The 18,526-nt window shown below is 39.6% G+C and overlaps 1 protein-coding gene across 5 annotated transcripts in view; it reads left to right on the top strand.

The window, feature by feature from the left end:
• TNFAIP8 (TNF alpha induced protein 8) overlaps window positions 1-18,526 on the top strand; it is a 59,426-nt gene that overhangs the window by 28,482 nt on the left and 12,418 nt on the right. The window contains exon 1 of one of the 5 annotated variants that reach the window (XM_008495836.2): window positions 8,196-8,365. The exons of the other annotated variants lie outside the window; for them this stretch is intronic. Within the exon in view, the coding sequence (XP_008494058.1) occupies window positions 8,335-8,365 (31 nt within the window). The 5' untranslated portion in view covers window positions 8,196-8,334. Of the gene's footprint in view, window positions 1-8,195; window positions 8,366-18,526 lie in introns of those variants that run through there. 5 annotated transcript variants of the gene reach the window in all.

Raw genomic sequence — 18,526 nt, 5'->3', positions numbered from 1 at the left:
TGTATGCATCTGTGCATCAGCAGTGGAGGCTCCACAGAAAGATGGGTAATCTGGAGTGATGCAGAAGACATACACTGTCACTTAAAAATGCAACATTTCATGCTGAATATACTTTCATACTCAACCAGAAGAAGAAATCTTACTGAGAAATACAAAAATTTATCCTGTTCATGACTCTAAGCCAAAGCACCACTGCTCATCAGAAAACAATTATCACAATATACCAGTTTTGATTAGCAATTTTAAAAAAAATGTGGACAGTGTTTCTATTCAAACATTATATTGAAACATATTTCTTTATTTGTGTCAGATACTTGCATATTTTCATGAAGTGAGGTTTTTTTTCCTTTTCATTATTTCACTACCCATTCACTGGAAAGTGTTAGTATTTCACCTGTTTCTGATTAGAACTGGAATAAATACTAGAAACCCATTATAGGAGTTTCCATTTCTACCTTACAGTCAGTGGGATCAAGATCCTGTAAATACTGATGGAATGGCTATGCTTGTGTGTTTTGTCATGCCTTTGATTTTTGCAGTGAAATTTTTCCTTTCTTTCTCTTGGAGCTTGAAGGTCAGTCTACATTTACAGTATAAACTGTGGAGTCAAAACCACACAGGATTGTGAAACCAAACTCTCAGGAAATGGGGAAACATGATAGCTTTAGTATTATGTTGCCCAAACACATTCAGTGTTTGCTCTTAGGTAAGCTTCTGCTGGCTTTTTCCTGATGTTGAAAATAAGTTGTGTTACATAGGTGTTGGAATGGTTTGTTTTGGTAAGGTGTTGCAGTTTTGAGTCAAATATATTTGTAGCCTGGCCTCATAATGATACATTTCACCTCTGCTCTTCTGTTCTTCAGCTAGACTTGCTGCTGTTTTCTACCTGCAGTCAACTGCTCTGAGATACAAGTAAGCCTGTTTGGATATAAAAATCCACTTTGAGTGGAACAGCTGTATAGCCAAGTGAGCAAAGGAGCTTTCTGCTGAATAGATGATGTAGTAGTGCTTTCAGTTAATGTATTTAGTACGATTCTTCTAGTTTCACAGTTAAGGCGAGCACGTCAAGTCTGGTATTTGATAAAGAATGGAGATTTATTTTTTCCAGTTTCACTTACAGAGATGAAAAAGTTGATAATGCTATGTTCTCTTAAAATATGGATAAAGATGTTGGGCAAAACCTTATGTGCTTATATTGCATTGTTTCCTGCTTCATGCTTTCCCATGGGGAATGTGCCTGCATTTATATGTACATTTAGGATGAAATGCTTCAAGGCAGCCTGGAAGTAAAAAACTTAGATTTAGTATTTGGTTTATTTTCTCAAACTTCTGAAAAACATGATAGTCAAGTGTCTCTACCCAACACTCATTAAACTAGAATATTCTAATTTGCCTTATTAGATTTTTGTTACTATAAATCAACAGCATTTTAAAAAAGTGTCTAGTAAGGTTTTAATTGACATGCAGAAAAAATAAAAACTGACTAATACCTGGGAAGACCAGATTATGGAGGATCTACCCAGATAAACACAGGCTTACAGTGCTCACAGACATAACTAATATTGTCTAATTTTAGGTAAGCCATACTTTGCCATTTTAGTTCTTAAATTTAAAAGGGATATTTTGCAGGCTTAGTGAAGGTTGTGCCTGCAATCTTTATCCATGGCATTCTTTGGTTATAATGAGCATTTTAATTCTATGTACTAGTGATGTTCGTAACTTCTTGTCATCAGACCTCATATCACTGTTAGACATCAGGCAAGAGGCCACCAGGATTTCCAGTGATTAGATAAAATCTGGGACTCATCTTTCCCAGGCTGACTTCCCCCGTGGCTCTTTCACCCTGTCTGTACATTGCTGGGGACCTAGGACCTGAATCAGTGTGACTTCTTCTTCACAAGATGATTGCAGGACAAAGAGACTCCCTTTGCCTATGTGAATTCCTGAAATAGGGAAGACCTTCTCCAGTCCTGACTTCTCTTTCATCCACTTTTTCTCTAAACTACCCACTATCTCTTTGTCTGTCCACTGCCTGCGTGCAAAACAATCATGCCTGTCTTGTGGAGAGAAAAGGCTGCTACTGACTTTGAAGCCAGAAAAGTGATTTACAGGTACCTAAAAACCTGACCTCCAGCACGTACCAATAAAACACAATTTCAATCTTTTTGTATGAGCTGCAATATGAAGTGTTTAAGTGGGTAACACATGCAGCTGTTCAACTTTTCTGCCTGCTCTTTGCTTCTGGTACGAGGAACTGACTTGTTCAGCATAGTCTTAGTTAATATTTTCCCAAAAGGAATCCTGTTCTTGCAAGTGCTTTTCCGGACTCTTAATATGGCTTCAGTCTAAGTTTTAGGCAGATAGTAAACCGATTTCAAACCAGTTTGGAACATACAGAAATCAATGTGTTTTTTTGAATGAGCGCCATATAATTAGGTACATCTGGCTTGTGAATGTAAATGATCCCTGAACTGAATTTTTATAGAGCAGACTCTGCTTAGGTTTACTAGCCGTTTAAATCCTTCTTTTAATCTCTTAATTACATTTGAACTAAAAGATCATTCTCATAGCTTGGATTTTTTTGTTTGCTTGTTTTGTTTGATTTAAGATTTTATCTAGATCATATTTCATTTTATATGCAAGTGATGTTTTGACTGTTTGCATGATTAATAGCTTTGGCATCTAAAAGAAAAAGGGCACAGTTTGATTATTATGCATTAGAAAAGCACTTGGATCATTCTTTTGGGACCTTGCAAACTGAGACACGTGTTTTCCCATATGTACACTGCTAGTATATGAACAAACCCCTTTCGTTTTAAGGCAGTATTAAGTTTTCTTTTCTGTTGGCATCACTGCCATACTTGAAGTACCTGGTTAATCATACACTCCAAGAGCACTATTATCTCAGGCTGCCAGTGGTGAAAAAACAGGCATGATTGTGGGTATTGTATAGATGGGCAGTGTAGATTGTACAGATGAGACTAACAGGGCTTGCAGATTTCACAGCAGTTATGTTCAGTATTCAGCAGGTCCATCTTCATGAAGTCTTTTGTGCATGTATCATCCTACCCTGTCTGGTCTGAATGGGGAGAGCTGAGGTGAGGAGCAAGTTCTAGTGCATCCATGTAGAAACCAGTATCTGTCCCATATATACAGCTTCTTCCTATCCCTAATTTGGTGAGATCATTGTGAATCCTTTGTCACCCTATACCGCAGGTTATTCTTCCAGTTCATTATCAGAAAAGAGGTCTGTAGACATATGTCTGTACAGTTTACTCTGTGGTGAAGTCCTAAGTGTCTCTTTGACTTAAGACCACACCAACAGTGCATTTTGGGTTCATTTGGCACTTGATTAGCCATATATTGCTCTTGGAAAATCAAATTAAAGAAATTAAATTTGGAAATTAAAGAATGGAAAGACCTCAATAAACCACTCTCGGGTGGAGATTGGCTACTGCACAGGTATATAGAAATAGGCAAGGGCAGCACAGGGGAGGAGGGAGAAGAGGATGAAGTGCTGGATGCCAAGTATGGTGCAGAAGCTGTTGAAGAGTTTCCTGTGCCCTTCGGGGTGGACTTCCTATAATTCATTAACCACGTGATGGAAACATGGACCTGAGTATGTTTGTGGGTCTGTCCAGTAGGTGGAAGTATTGTGAGTGCTTCAACAGTTACTGCAAGCGTCATCTGACTGGGTCTGAAGTCTGTTGTGCAAAGGGGAAAGACAATTAAGTGGTAAAGGATACCAAGCAGTGACAATCAGGCCAAAACAAGGTTTACCCATATTTTTTAGATCTGGCTTATGTATCAATCTGGTAATATTTGAGTTTATTTTATCTCTATAGCTTTCAGTGGACTGAATTTTCCCACGGTGAAAACCATACCTGTTATGAGTTTTTTGCATGCTGAGATAAATTGCTTGAGAATTCTTCACCACAGATAACTGAGATATTATAGCTGTGTTGTTGTATGAAAACACTTAATTGTGTGTGCTGAAAATGTATTTCTGACATCGATCAGAAGTTTAGTGCTATCTAGATTATACTGATATATGTGTTTATGTTAGAAGATAATAAATAGAAATAAGGAGTGAAGTCTGGATACAGCAACAACAGATGGGCTTTTGTATCTATTTTAGTTACAGGATTTTATAAACAGTGCTATGAAAATCACACAGCTAATCAAGTCTTCTCTTTACTGTAATTTAAAATTAAACCCCAAATTAAAAAAAATTGCATGAGTGCTGGAATTTGGTTTTGGTGTGCTCACAGTATACGCACTGTATGTTGCACTCTCTTTTGCAATAACAGGAGTAACTTAACTACAGATGGAGTTGCTCTACTTCTGGGTTAGGAAATAGCTTAAAACAGTTTCTTGGTTTGCTAATTTGAATCTCTGTCTAACTGTTAAAGTGGATAACTGAAAGCAGCACAACTTAGAATGCAAGAAGAATTTTTACCTTTTTCCTATGCCCCCCCCCCGACACCTTTTCTCTCCCTGTGCACCCCCGTGCACACATGATGTCTCTGTGCACCTTGGCACACACATGACATCTGTGTGTGGCAGCAGCAGAAAGAACAGGCAGCAGGTCAGGGCTGCTCTGTTTGACACCTGGGTGGGTGCCTGCCAGGTGTATTTCTGCACCCTAGAAGTCCAGAGTGCCTTTCTTTGTAATGCAAGATTTCAGTGCTCTGTAGGGATGACAAAAAGCTCATCCACCACTCTCAATTCATAAAGAAGAAATAAAAAAAATTGTGCATCTAGAAAGTTTTTGTAGTCTGCCTACCAGAAAAAAGGTCATAGTAGTACTAGAAGAAATGCAGAAAAGGACCAATGGAGCAAGTTGTGAGCACACTTCTGTGTTATCTTTAGCTGTGTAGTCAATCAATAACTTCTATAAAAAGATCTTTCTGGTAAAATCTACAAGCTAACAAGATACCACTTGCAGAAGAGGCAGCTATGCTTTATTTCTTAATAAAATGTGGCTTCCATGCTTTTGAATTTAACAATTTGTCCTCTCTTTTTTTGTCTTGTACTGTTTTTCTGAGGTACTGTATAAATGTCTTGCTGCTTTTCTGATAAGGCAATGTCTTTGAATGTTCCCAAAAAGTGTGCAGACATGACCTGCTGCATTTATTTCTGCTTTGGATATTTTGGAGCAAAACAAAACAACCTTGATCTCTTTCCCTTTCAAAACAGTAGTTGGAGAAAAGTTGAAATAATTGAGAACTGGTGAAATGCATTGACAATAATGGATGTATCACATAATTTCTCATTATATTTTGTAAATTATATATATGAAGAAATAATAGATGAGTGCTTCAGGACAGCATACAATATTGCTCTTGATCTGTGTGAAAACTTGGATTAGGTACCTGTAATACACACACATGGAAGAGTGTCCAAAGTTGAAAATATTTCAACCCAAACCTCTTGTATGAGTAATAGGCACAATTTGTTGGGGCTACAGAAGAGAGATACTGTAAGCTTTCCTTAATTACTGCATAGCTGCTAAATGGGAAAGTCTAAATAATACCCAGGTTATACACTGAAGTATGGTATCTTTGTGTTACTCCATGAAAACAGATGGTTGAAAACCTTTTTTTCTGGTATTACTGTGAAAGCCAGTCCTTTCCTTCCATGGGACAACCTGGTGCAACACTTTTACTTTATTACCATTCTGGAGTCTGAACTGAGCCCCTTCGTGCAGGAGGAACAGGGCTGAGTGAGTAGATGTGATCTTGGCTCTGTAGGGAGGAAACAAAGCAAAGTAATCAGATTTTTGTTATTAGACCAGAGAGGTCTGAAGTTTCTGAACACCTTGAGAAATCTTAATTTGCAGAATTTGCTGCTATTTACCTACAAGCGCATTGGAAGCGCATTTACCTACTCCTTGGAAGAGTTCAAGGCCAGGTTGGATGGGGCTTTGAGTAACCTGGTGTAGTGGGAGGTGTCCCTTCCTATGCACGTGGTTGTAACTTGATGATCGTTAATGTTCTTTCCATCCAGGCCATTTTATGATTCTGTAATTCTGGGATTATCTCTGTGTCTGTCTGCCATCTAAATAACCGAAGTCAGTCATCTTGTGTGTAAATCTCTTCACGCAGGGCTCTTGATACTGGTTTGTATTCTGGGTGGTTTATCCCTCTACCAACACTCCCTTTGACTAAAGGACCCCCAAAACTATCATAGTTCATCTTAAATAACACTGTTTTTCTTCCTGTTACTCCTCTTTCCTGTGTGGTGCTTCTTGACTGTTCAGTAGCTTCCATCTACTGAACGGTACTTACCCCAAACCAGTAATGTTTAATTTTTATATTTTTTTTATGTTTTAAGTTCTTTTTAGTATGAAAATCATAGAATAGTTTGGGTTGGAAGGCACCTTAAGGATCACCTATTTCCAGCCTCCCTACATGGGCAGGAACACCTCTGATTAGACCAGGCTGATGAAAACCCCATCCAGCCTGACCTTGAACACTTCCAAGGAGGGACCATTCAATCCTGGACAGCCTGTCCAGTGTTTCTTCACTTTCACAGGAAACAATTTTTTCCTAATGTGAAACCTAAATCTACCCTTTTCCCGCTTAAAACCATTACCCCTTGTCCCATCACTACATGCTTGTTTAGTGTTGTAATTTTAATTCTGTGATAAGATGTAGGGTAATACACACTTTAATTTTCTCCGTTTAGAAGTATGCAGCTGCTGTGCTTTGCCACACTGCAGGAGATGATGAAGTCTGTAGAAGACAGTTTCTCAAGGAATGTCCTTAATTGACCCATGTTGTTGTGTCTATTGCAAAAAAAAAGTTGCTAGTGTCACCAAGAGCATTCAGCTAAAATGTCTGTCTTTCTTAGGCATGGGAAAAGTACATGGCAAAGGACAGTCCCTATCATAAATAAACTCACTCAAAATAGGAGAAAAGTTGCTCACATTCTGAGGTATTATTTACCCCACACCCCAAAGCAACTTTGCCATGGCTGAAGAATTCACACCACCCTTTCTGACTTCATACCTTTTACTTATGAGACCATTCTAGCTACTTACAGCTGTCCCCTAAAATTTAATTAATACAGCTGAATGTTACAGTAAAGATAATTTTTTTTTTCCTGCATGCCCTAATTTTGTCTAGCTGACAGCTTTGCTGTTTCTGACTTCATCCTGAAATACACTTATTTACACTTGACTCCAGTAAGAAGTTTGCTGGTAATAGTGTTATTTCCACAAAGACCCTGACAACCCTTCAGGCACACGCATTTAACCCTGGGAGGGGGACTTAGGTGGGAATTTGGTGGCATATTGGTGCTGGCAGCACTGTCAGGACTTCTGTGAGATCATACTTCTCTTCTTGTGTGAGCAGTCACGTTTTCACAGAGGTTTTGTCCTGTTCACTGTGCTGAAAATATATGAGTAAGTAGGAAAAGATGGTTCCTTTTGACAGTGATTTTACTGGAGGCTGTGCCAGTGGAAAAATAGACTTCCAAGTAATTTCCCCTGATTTTACTGCGAAGGCGTGTATGATACATGCTGAGGTGGGGGGTGGCTGCAAAGAGCACAGTTCTTTTGCTGTCTTCTAAAACAATATAGTATAATAGTTAAACATTTCTGGGATGCAGGGAGATCTGCACAGAGAAATCAGGTATTTTTTCCAAGAAGGAAAGGTGAATTGCCTCTTTTCAGGGTACATAGCACCATGCACTGAGCATGAGTGAAAGAAAATATAACTATTTAGCTTAAACAACCCTGAAAGAAAGCTGCTGCTTCTCATCCTTTAAGCATGTATTTAGTCATACTGTGTTAGTCAGTGTAATTATGGAGGCTACAGAAGTAATTCCAGATAGTAACTAGTGTTGAAATGCACAATTTAGTCTTAAAAAGTAGTTTCTTTACATTAGATTTTTCTACAAGTTAAGAGAGCCCCAATCTGATCATCAGACACTGCTCCATGCTCAGGGCTTTTTTTGGTCTCCCCTGCTTGCTTTCTCATACCACGTTGGCAAGCTGCAACAAGTGAAACTCCACCCTTCCTACAGACTGGGGAGAATAACATGCATAAAAGGCGACTGCTGGCGAGTGAAATGAGGGTTTCTGTGGAGGTGCTGGTTTTCCAGACAGTCGCTGCGGTGCAGCTGAGAAAGGGGAGGGATCCTTTTCAAGTAGCTTAGTTGTGATTTGCTGAATTCATAGACTTTTCCCCTTAAAATCCCAACCCTCTCGTCTTCTTTCCCTTTTTCTTTTTCTTTTCTTTTTTTCTTTTTTTTGAGAAGTTGACTTGCCGCTGCTTCTCAGTGGGCACATCAGCTGTAATCTGGTCCCCAGTGCCTGTCGCTGACACCATGAGTTTGGAGGCTGATGACCCCAAGGAAGGTATGGTTTCTAACTATTTTCACAGGAGAGGGAACGTGCACGATTGCATCACCAGCGGTGCTTTTGTGAGCATGGAGGAGCGTTTCTGCTCGCTTTAGCTCTCAGGTATTCAAAGGGAAGGGGAAAATACATTGGTAGGATCATCTGAAGTTCTGACAGTTTTGCTGGTTACGAAATGACCGAGGTGTTGGCACTTGAGGATTACAGTCTGTCTCAGCAATGGTAATGCACCCACATGTGGAATACTGATAAGTGGAAGAAACAGTGTTTCAGAACACTGGTAGTAGAATATCGAAAGAGGAAGATTTTTCAGTTTGGAAGCTTTGTATTTTTCAGCAAAAGAGGAACTTGCACGGGGGAGAAGTGAAAGGTTATTTTGGGAATAAGCTTGATGTTGTTCACTTCCTTGTCCACATGAGCGAGCGTGCGTGTGTGTGTGTGTGTGTGTGTATGTGTGTGTTTTAAATCTGAGAAGAGTGTGCCAAAGCTACAGGGTTTCATTTACTGCTTCTCAAGTGGAACGTGTGGAGGAGCTGGAAGTGCTCCAACAAAAATACAATTATTCCGTCCTGTTGATCGGGAGGGGGTACGAGCCCCAGTAGGACAGTAGGGAGCAAGTGGGGGAGGAGGAGGGCAATTTCCTGAAAGTGCCTATATACAAAAGAGCATTTATGCAGAAGAGGAAGGCAGGGCAGTGGTGGGGTTATGCACTGGGTTTTTTAGAACAGAATTGACGTTTTATGGTTACAAATAGTCCTTAGGGAGACTCAAACGTACAGAGATCCAGTATGACTTAGAAAAATAATCTTAGAAGCCCAACAGATAACCAAGCAGTAAGGCAACCTAAGCATTTTGTATTTGGTGAAAACAAGAAATTTTCAGACTGTTTCAGATGGTTTCCCCTTTACACTCTAAACAACTTCCCACACTTGAAAAGTAACACTAACAGGGACTTCTGTCTGCTTACATGCATATAAGAATAGTTTGTTGATTTGCAGAAGTTAGTTTGGACTGGGTCAAACTTAATGCTAATAATGGTGATAGAACCTTCTCAGTAATGAAGCATGATATCCTATGCTTAGATAAGAATTACAACAATTCTCTTTCCTTTTTCTTCTTTCTTCAGTTGAATTAACAGGTGAACTAAAAGCCAGCATTTTTTCCAGGAAGATTCTGTAGGACAGATTTAATAAAAAACGTAACTGGAAAAAGTATTTCTCTGGAGGAACTATTTGAAAAACAGAGTATACGGCAATGTGGGCATTCTCCTTCAGTTTTACACCAGGAGAGAGATCAACATGCATGCTATAGCATACAAGAACCTCTGGTTTTCTATGGGAAGCTCCAGACAATTTTACCAAGTTGACTGCATTTGAAATGTAAATTTTCTTGTTTAAATAAACCTTACCTTCTTAGATGATTAAGATTCTTAAAATCCTCTGAAAATATTTTGCCTTTCTGTTCATTTTTTTTGGAAACAATTTGGGGTGCCAGGGTCTTCATGTGGGAAAAAGAATATGAAGCAGGTGGCTGAGACAGGAAAGACTTGGGTAGCTTTTTGGTTAGTTATTTTTAGCTGAGAAAAGATTTGGGATTTGTTGTTTTGTGATTTTTATTAGTTAGAAAGGAAAATAAAGGCTGTTGCTATTGTGGGCAGATTAGATACAGACGTCAATGAAGGCTTTTTTTCAATTGGTCTGTAAATGTATCCTGGTAATATGGTCTCATCTGTGAGGGAATAATGCAAAAGATGCATGAGAAAAGGAGGGAGAGGGTATATGCAAATAAAGACTGGGATTAGCAGGTAAACACTATTTTTCCTAGTCTGATTGAATAAGCTGTGAAAGATCGCTAATCAAAACACTGGAAAATACAGTCAAATACCTGTTGATTTGTAGTGGTATGGTGTATGTTGTGTAGGGTCTCAGGGTTGTTCAGCTAGTTAGTTCTGTTTCATCAGGAAATGCTTTTTTTTTGCATAAAGAGCACTGATGTTTCAGAAAGTCAGACTGAGTTTGGAGCTTAGACTCTTCACACTAAGGATATGTAATATTTTAAGTGGTTACCAAAGAGGAGGTGGTTGATTTTTCCATTCAGTGTAAGACTGAATATACTCTAAAAGAGAAGTTCTGATTTACCCATAAATTCCATGGTCTAGCCAGGGAATTAATAGCTGAAAGGTCTGTGACTGGTTATGGAAGAGGTAGAGAGTACACTTGGACAATTAAAAGAAGTTATTTTACCAGTTTCTGTACATTTCAAGGCTAGACCTAGCAAAGAAAGCTTAGTGGTTAATTTGCTACATGCTACAAAGTGAAAGGAGGAGAAAGCTGTGAGAAAAAAGTTATTTTAATGGTGTTTTTTAGCGATATTTTGATTTTGCTTAAAGCAGAGATGCTTAGGTGGCCAGGGAAGCATCAGGGGCGATGGCGTAGTGAAGGATTGTGCAAGGCTCTCTGAAATTCATTTTCAGCTTCCAGGTGTAACTCTTGGACCATGTGTTGGAAGATCAGCCTGAATGAAAAGGCAGGCTAAGGATGAACATCGAATATGTAATATGTTCTGACAGTTATCTAATGCTGAAGTGAGCAATACTTCATATCCAGCTACTATATCCATGTCAATTGCAGTGTTTGAAGAATGTTGGGATGCCTGTGAAAGTAAATTTAACGGGTCAACATTGTTTGGTTTTAAAAATCTACGTTAAAAATATAGAAGACCATACATTTTACTACTGTAAAAATGAGCTTTACCCATTGTTAATGTGAAACACAAAATCAAGGTCCATTTTAAATGGTAGACTCCTGAAAATTTTCTTTTCTATAATTAATTGAATGAAGGTGGAGTCTTTGACCTCAAGTCAGATCTTGTTCCCAGCAGAAACTTGGAGTAAAAAGGCATTGCTAGAAGACAGTCATTAATTCATTGTATTTTGTACTAATTGCTGGATATGGGGTATGCAGCAGTGTATGGGGGCTTTTCAGCTTCTGTGTTTGATCTTTGCATGATCCACATTAGAATCATAATCATAGAATCATAGAATCATAGAATCCTAGGGGTTGGAAGGGACCTCGAAAGATCATCTAGTCCAACCCCCCCTGCCAGAGCAGGGCCACCTAGAGTACATCGCGCAGGAACGTGTCCAAGCGGGTTTTGAATGTCTCCAGTGAAGGAGACTCCACGACCCCCCTGGGCAGCCTGTTCCAGGGCTCTGTCACTCTTACAGTAAAAAAATTTTTTCGAATATTCAACTTGAACCTCCTATGCTCCAATTTACACCCATTACCCCTTGTCCTATCACTGGTAATCACTGAGAAAAGCCTAACTCCATCTCCCTGACACTCGCTCCTTACATATTTGAAAACATTAATGAGGTCACCCCTCAGTCTCCTTTTCTCCAAACTAAAGAGACCCAGCTCCATGAAACAGTTCTCTTTCTTCTGTCATGCTGCTTAGTAACATTAGAACAATCTTTGTACTCATCTGTATGCCAAAATGCTGTGGTAAATCTGTGTCTGTGCGTGTCTGTGTTGGTGTGTATCAATCTGTGGTGCATTTACAGATTCCAACAACTGTCATGATATAAATAACCCTGGCATGGTTTCTTGCAGTTACTTTTGCACTGGATGGAACACAGACCGTGCTAAAGAAGAATAACAATAGCATTAAACTGGCATGATTTCAATTTGGTGTTACACTGTGGTATGTCATGGCATGCCATATGCCAAGGAAGGCTGTTATTTAATTCCTTTCTGAAATCTGAAGGAAATATTCTTAATGCTGTCATATTAGAAATATGTATCACATATATATACCATTTTAAATACATGCCAAAACTGATTAAGATAATTCTGTTATTATCAGATTCTTTACATATTATTTCTTCAGTAGAAGAAAAGAGGAATTTATGTAATGCTTCAGAAAGCTTCAACTCCATTTTACAGGTCTGATGTTGTGTATTTTGAAGATGAGATAAATCTAATGTCTCAAAGGAGCACTAAAATAATAACAGATACAAGAATAGGTGTAATACATAAAATATAAAATGATGGATATTATATTACAAACTTGAAAGCAGTGAGAGCCTGCATTTCATCTTCATGATACTTAGTTTTAAGTACCACTTTTCATGAGAGAGAGATATCTCTGCATTCCTACCAGCGCTCAGATCTTTTTTAGACATAATTAGCATTTTTTTAATCCAAATGAGATTACTGAGGGATGAGCTCACCTGTTTTCTTTGGTTTAGGAACACAAAACACAGGGGTTATAAAATCACAAGGCACTCGCTGTTTTGAGAAGTCAGTACTCCATGCTGCAAGTAGTCTTGGATTTGCTTTGACAGTTTGCAGTCATCTCTTGTTATGTAAAAGTTTTCCAGGTTAGAATCATGTTCATTTGGATTACAAATTGTTAGCTCTTGTTTTCCTACAGGCCACTTACTCCCTCCAGAACAGCAACTGGGGTCTGTAATGTATGATTCTCCATCCCACTATCTCGAAAACTCTTATTTGTTAGACCCTTTTATGCTTTTATGGTGGCAAATGAAGTATTGCAAGTAGAGCATAATCCATACATAAAGGCAGCATGTACCAGGTGGTGACAGTCCCATTTCATGTAAACTTACGAAGTTACAGACTGTTTACATGCATAATTAGAATAAATTTCATGAAAAACATAAGATTAAACAAAAATGGGATGTCTCGGTGTCCACTTTTGGACTGAAGGGGGTTGTGTGAATTGTGATAGCTTTGACAGCTGCCAAAGATAGAGATTGTCCCCTTCTCTTTAGTGGAGCTCATTTTTTCCATACAAAGCCAGAGGGAAGCAGCATAAGCAGTTCCTGCTTACCCCCACATATTAGATCCACCTTCTACTCTCACCCTGAAGACTACTAAATGTGACCTTCCTGTATTTCACCTGCACTTCATTTGCCCTCTCTTGTCAAAACAACAGTATCAATAATACACTTAAGGCCAGCAGAAAATGTGCCTTTTGTTCAAAGTAGCCTGAGAAGTTCAGTTCAGCAGGAGGAAGAACATCTGTCTTCAGCAGATGTGTCAGAGATCTAGATTAGTCACTCTGAGGATTTTTTTATTCTATAGATAACCTGTCTGCTGCTGATAAAGATAGTGAAAAGATTACTGGGGTCTTAAGTATTATGTGCACAGCTCTGTAAATCTGAGCACAGTTTTGTAAATCAGAGCAATGCTTAACCATTTGGTGTTTCATGTAATCCTTTCTATATCTTATTAGAATCCATGATTCATATGACAAGCTAAATACAAATTGTATCACTTTAGTACATGAAAGAAGGAAAAAAAGGAAGTAAGCTTATGAGATACAAGAAATACTAGGAAACCAAACAATGTAATACTGTATCACATATCCGTAGGGAAGGCATTGTTAGAGGCACAGATAATGGGCATGGAAGGAAAAGGAAGAAGCTAACACCTTAATGAAAAAGGAAAAATGGGATATTTGGAGGAAAGAAGACTATGGCACACATGCAATTCAGAACTGCTGGATTTTTTAAAATGTTGTTTGGAAGATTGTACATCTAATGGAGCAAGGTACAGGAAGCAGATAAAGGACTTTGAAGACAGGAGCAAAGTTGGTTTTCAGTACAGCTGCCACAGCTCCATCTAGACACAAGGACTTGAATCTCTTGGTAAGAACACTGACTCGATGACATAACTCTAGAAGCACCTCTGCCTCTCTTCCCTTCAAAATTAGAAGACTGATTGGTTTTACTTTCCTGGACAAATCATGGTAACTTTCAAGTTAAGTTCTCTGTGATGGTACTAGGTGGCTGCTCTCTTTGCTTCTTCTGCAGACTCAGTATCTGATGGGATGAACTGTGTGTTTTGTTGTGTTTTATTTGGGTTTGATTTGGGTTTTTTGTTTTGTTTTTTGGGCTTTTGTTGTTGTTGTTGTCTACCATGTTTGGAAGTCCATTTGGAGTCTTGGTCTTCTACAGAACACTTTCATACTCCTTGTATTTAGCCAATCTTGTGCAATTGGAGTAGATGAGGAAACTAGGTGGTAATTTAAGCAGATAAGCACTAGCTGTAGCTGGTAGGTTACTTCAGAGAATCACTGAAACTGTTTCACAGGTTAATAATTTAGCTGTGATTGTTGGGTTCAATGCTAGATTGCTTTCAAAAAATTCCATTAATATAATTATGCAACCAGATCTTTTAATCTATAGTAAACTGCAAGACTCACATGTTTAATTTCAAGTAAGATACAGTCCCTCAAGCTGTCTGGTTGATAGAGAGAAACATAGATTAACTGCAGCTGCAGGGAAATTCTGAAGGTTGTTGGGAGCAACCTTCCTTTCACGGCAGAACTAGCTTTCAAGTTGGAACCAAATTCAATGCTTAGGCTTTTTCTAGTCAAGTCAATGATGTCTTCAAAGTGGTGGTCTCACCACTTCTCTAGCAACATGTTCAATATTTTGTTGCCCTTGATGTGAAGGTGGTCATTCTGAGTAAGCATGTGCCTTGCTGCTGCTTACTTTTGTCTGTTGCCCCTTGCATTTTTGCAATGTATGCCCCAAAAGAGCCTGGCTTTGCTTAAGTTGTTAAGTATTTAGTAAAAAGTTAGATGTATCCATTAGGTTCACTTTCAGTCTTCAGGTTCAGCAAAACTGGCTCTCTCAAGAGCCTATCCTGTGTATTGTGTGTTCTCTAACCATCTTGGTGGCTGTTTGCTTGACTTGCTACAGTTTGTCAGCTCCTTTTTTTGGAAAGCTATTATGGAGCCCAAAACTGGACACAGCACTTAATACGTGGGAAGACATCACTGTCTTCAAATTCTACTGGTCTTTTTCATCTTACATAATTGATTGTTTTACAGGAGAATTAGTTTCCGCATCGTCCTTCTGTATATCTGTTGATGACAGCATTTGCTATGTTACAGAACATCTTAGACCCTTGAGTGGGTTTCTTTGTTTGTTGGTTGTTTTTTTTTACGAATTTGCAAACTGTGCTGTCACAAATGAGGCAGAGGTTAGAGATCAGGGGGCAAAGGTCAGTGAATCTCTGGAGAATCAAAAGAAGTAGCTGGGTAAGGAAAAGACCTTACACCTACATTCAGAAAGGCTGTATTCTTTATCAGTACTATTTCCAAGTGTAGAAACAGGCTAAAAGAGAGGCTTCTGTATCTTCCGTAATACATACCTCAGGGATAATGTAAGGAAAATGTAACCCTTAGATACTAATTATAATTTTAGTTCAAAAGCACACATCATTCCTTTCATCAATAGCAATTTACCATTTGGTCAAATCTTGTTAAATGTAACAGTTTTGTAAGGGTTCTTAAATACTGCAGGGAGTTGCTTCCTCTCCCCCCTCTCTCCTCAGGCATTTAGAGTCTCTGTAAACACAATTGGTATATAAAGCAAATGAAAACTATATCAAGGTGTTATTTCAACCTTCTGGGCTGCCTTATTTGTTGCAGTTACATTATTTGCTAAGAGCAGAGCATTTCGTGCATAGCTACCAATTTTTATGTTACTTGACTAAACAACTTCTGTTTTTCTTCTTCTGTATAGCACACTCAATAGAAGAAGTAGTAGGATAAAATTAGTTTAATCTATTTCCTAATTACTTTAAAGCCAAAATCTGACTGGAACAGATCATCCTCAGTGCAATCACACAGCACCTGCAGGATGGGCAAGGGATCAGACCCAGCCAGCACGGGTTTAGAAAGGGCAGGTCCTGCCTGACCAACCTGATCTCCTTTTATGATCAGGTGACCCGTCTGGTGGATGAGAGGAAGGCTGTGGATGTGGTCTGCCTGGATTTCAGCAAAGCCTTTGACACCGTCCCCCATAGCATTCTCCTGAAAAAGCTGTCAGCCCACAGCTTGGACAGGAGCACCCTGTGCTGGGTTAGGAACTGGCTGGAGGGCCGGGCCCAGAGAGTGATGCTGAACGGGGCTGCATCCAGTTGGCGGCCGGTCACTAGTGGTGTCCCCCAGGGATCAGTATTGGGCCCAGTTCTGTTTAATATCTTTATCGACGACTTAGACGAAGGGATTGAGTCCATCATCAGCAAATTCGCAGATGACACCAAGCTGGGAGGAAGTGTGGACCAACTCGAAGGCAGGAGGGCTCTGCAGAGGGACCTGGACAGACTAGAGAGCTGGGCCGATTCCAACGGGATGAGGTTCAACAAGGCCAAGTGCCGGGTCCTGCACTTTGGCCACAACAACCCCATGCAGCGCTACAGGCTGGGCACAGAGTGGCTGGAGAGCAGCCAGGCAGAAAGGGACCTGGGAGTCTGCATTGACAAGAAACTGAACATGAGCCAGCAGTGTGCCCAGGTGGCCAAGAAGGCCAATGGCATCCTGGCCTGTATCCGGAACAGCGTGGCCAGCAGGTCCAGGGAGGTGATTCTTCCCCTGTACTCAGCACTGGTTAGGCCACACCTCGAGTACTGTGTCCAGTTCTGGGCCCCTCAGTTTAAGAAGGATGTAGAGGTCCTGGAACAGGTCCAAAGGAGGGCAACCAGTCTGGTGAAGGGACTCGAGCACAGGCCCTATGAGGAGAGGCTGAGAGAGCTGGGGCTGTTCAGCCTGAAGAAGAGGAGGCTCAGGGGAGACCTCATTGCTGTCTACAGCTACCTGAAAGGAGGCTGTAGCAAGGTGGGAACTGGACTCTTTTCACAGACGACCTTCAACAAGACAAGAGGACACAGTCTTAAGTTGTGCCAGGGGAGGTTTAGGTTAGATATTAGAAAGAATTTCTTCACGGAGAGGGTGATTAGGCTATGGAATGGACTGCCCGGTGAGGTGGTAGATTCTCCGTCCCTGGAGACATTTAAAAAAAGACTGGATGTGGCACTCAGTGCCATGGTCTAGCAACTGCTCCGGTGGGTCAAGGGTTGGACTAGATGATCTCTGAGGTCCCTTCCAACCCGGCTAATTCTATGATTCTATGATTCTATGAAAATTACTTTTTTAATACTTAAAGGCTAATTTTCTTGTTTACTTACTTGGTGGGTGCTTCATAGGTCCATCCGTATCCAGTAGTAGTAGTCTTAGGAGCAACTTTTAATGTTTAAACTGACAATTCTTGCATTAATAAATAGCACCAATTCGAATATGTCTTATGCATGTTGACATGAGCATTCTTTTGTGCTGTGGGAAATCCAGAAATTACAGATTTTCATGTTTTCTCTGTCTGCATCAGTAGATTTTGAGTTACTTGTGTTCTGTAATAGCAGATGTACATTTTTCCTTTTGTGCAAAGATGTCTATAATGACAGCTGGGCAGGATACACTGTGGGCTTAGCGATGCAAATGCAAGTGACAGCAGCTTTTAACCACGATAAAGAAAAAGTACAAGCTTTAAATCTGCTGTCAATTGGTCACAGTATTACTTTCAGAAAAGAGGGGAGAAACCAGGAAACCAGTCCTTTGAGAGTTTCATTTTGCTTTCATCCTTTTAGAGTGTTTTATCTTAAGCTTTGGGTTTCTTCATAAGATCCCCTGCCTGTGCTGGATTGTGGTTTGATTCAGTTTCATCGGTTGTTTTCCTGTCACAGTTTTGTTTTATTTTACTTCATTTCTAGTACTGGACTTGCTAGCAAACAGAAGTAGAGAACCCACACCTCTGCGGGGCATGGCAGATTCAGTCTGGGGAACCTGGGATCCAAAATCGTCACCTGAGATTGGTTTCACTGTAAGCAACATACAGGATTGAATGAACACTAAATAAACTAATTTACTTTTCTTTATCCCTTGTTAAATTGGATATCAATATTTTTAACTATGCAGATTAGTAATGAAAGATCAAAGAATCTGTTTTGCATAGCAGAAGGGGAAACCTACATTTCAGTTTGGCATACTATATAGAAATATTGGTGTCTGCAGAGAATCCTGTTCCTCCTAGCAGTTTACACTAAACAGAATAAATTGCAGTAAAGCGGGAGTTAGCATTTCATGTATTTGAGAGCATGTATTCTTGAAAGACTTGTAATTTGAATCCAGGGATGTATTCTGAGATGTATTTTACATATCTGTGAAGGTCGATACTTGCAGCTTTCTCTAAGGCTTTTGTAGCAGTGATTTCAGTGGACCTCCAAGAATATGCTACCCTTAAGTCTGGATCCCAAAATGTTTACATTTCTCTTCATACAGGAATTAATAAAG

This window comes from Calypte anna, chromosome Z, assembly GCF_003957555.1.
Source record: "Calypte anna isolate BGI_N300 chromosome Z, bCalAnn1_v1.p, whole genome shotgun sequence".
Taxonomy (NCBI): domain Eukaryota; kingdom Metazoa; phylum Chordata; class Aves; order Apodiformes; family Trochilidae; genus Calypte; species Calypte anna.
The sequence above is the reverse complement of the archived record's forward strand: the minus strand, read 5'-3'. Positions and strand labels throughout refer to the sequence as shown.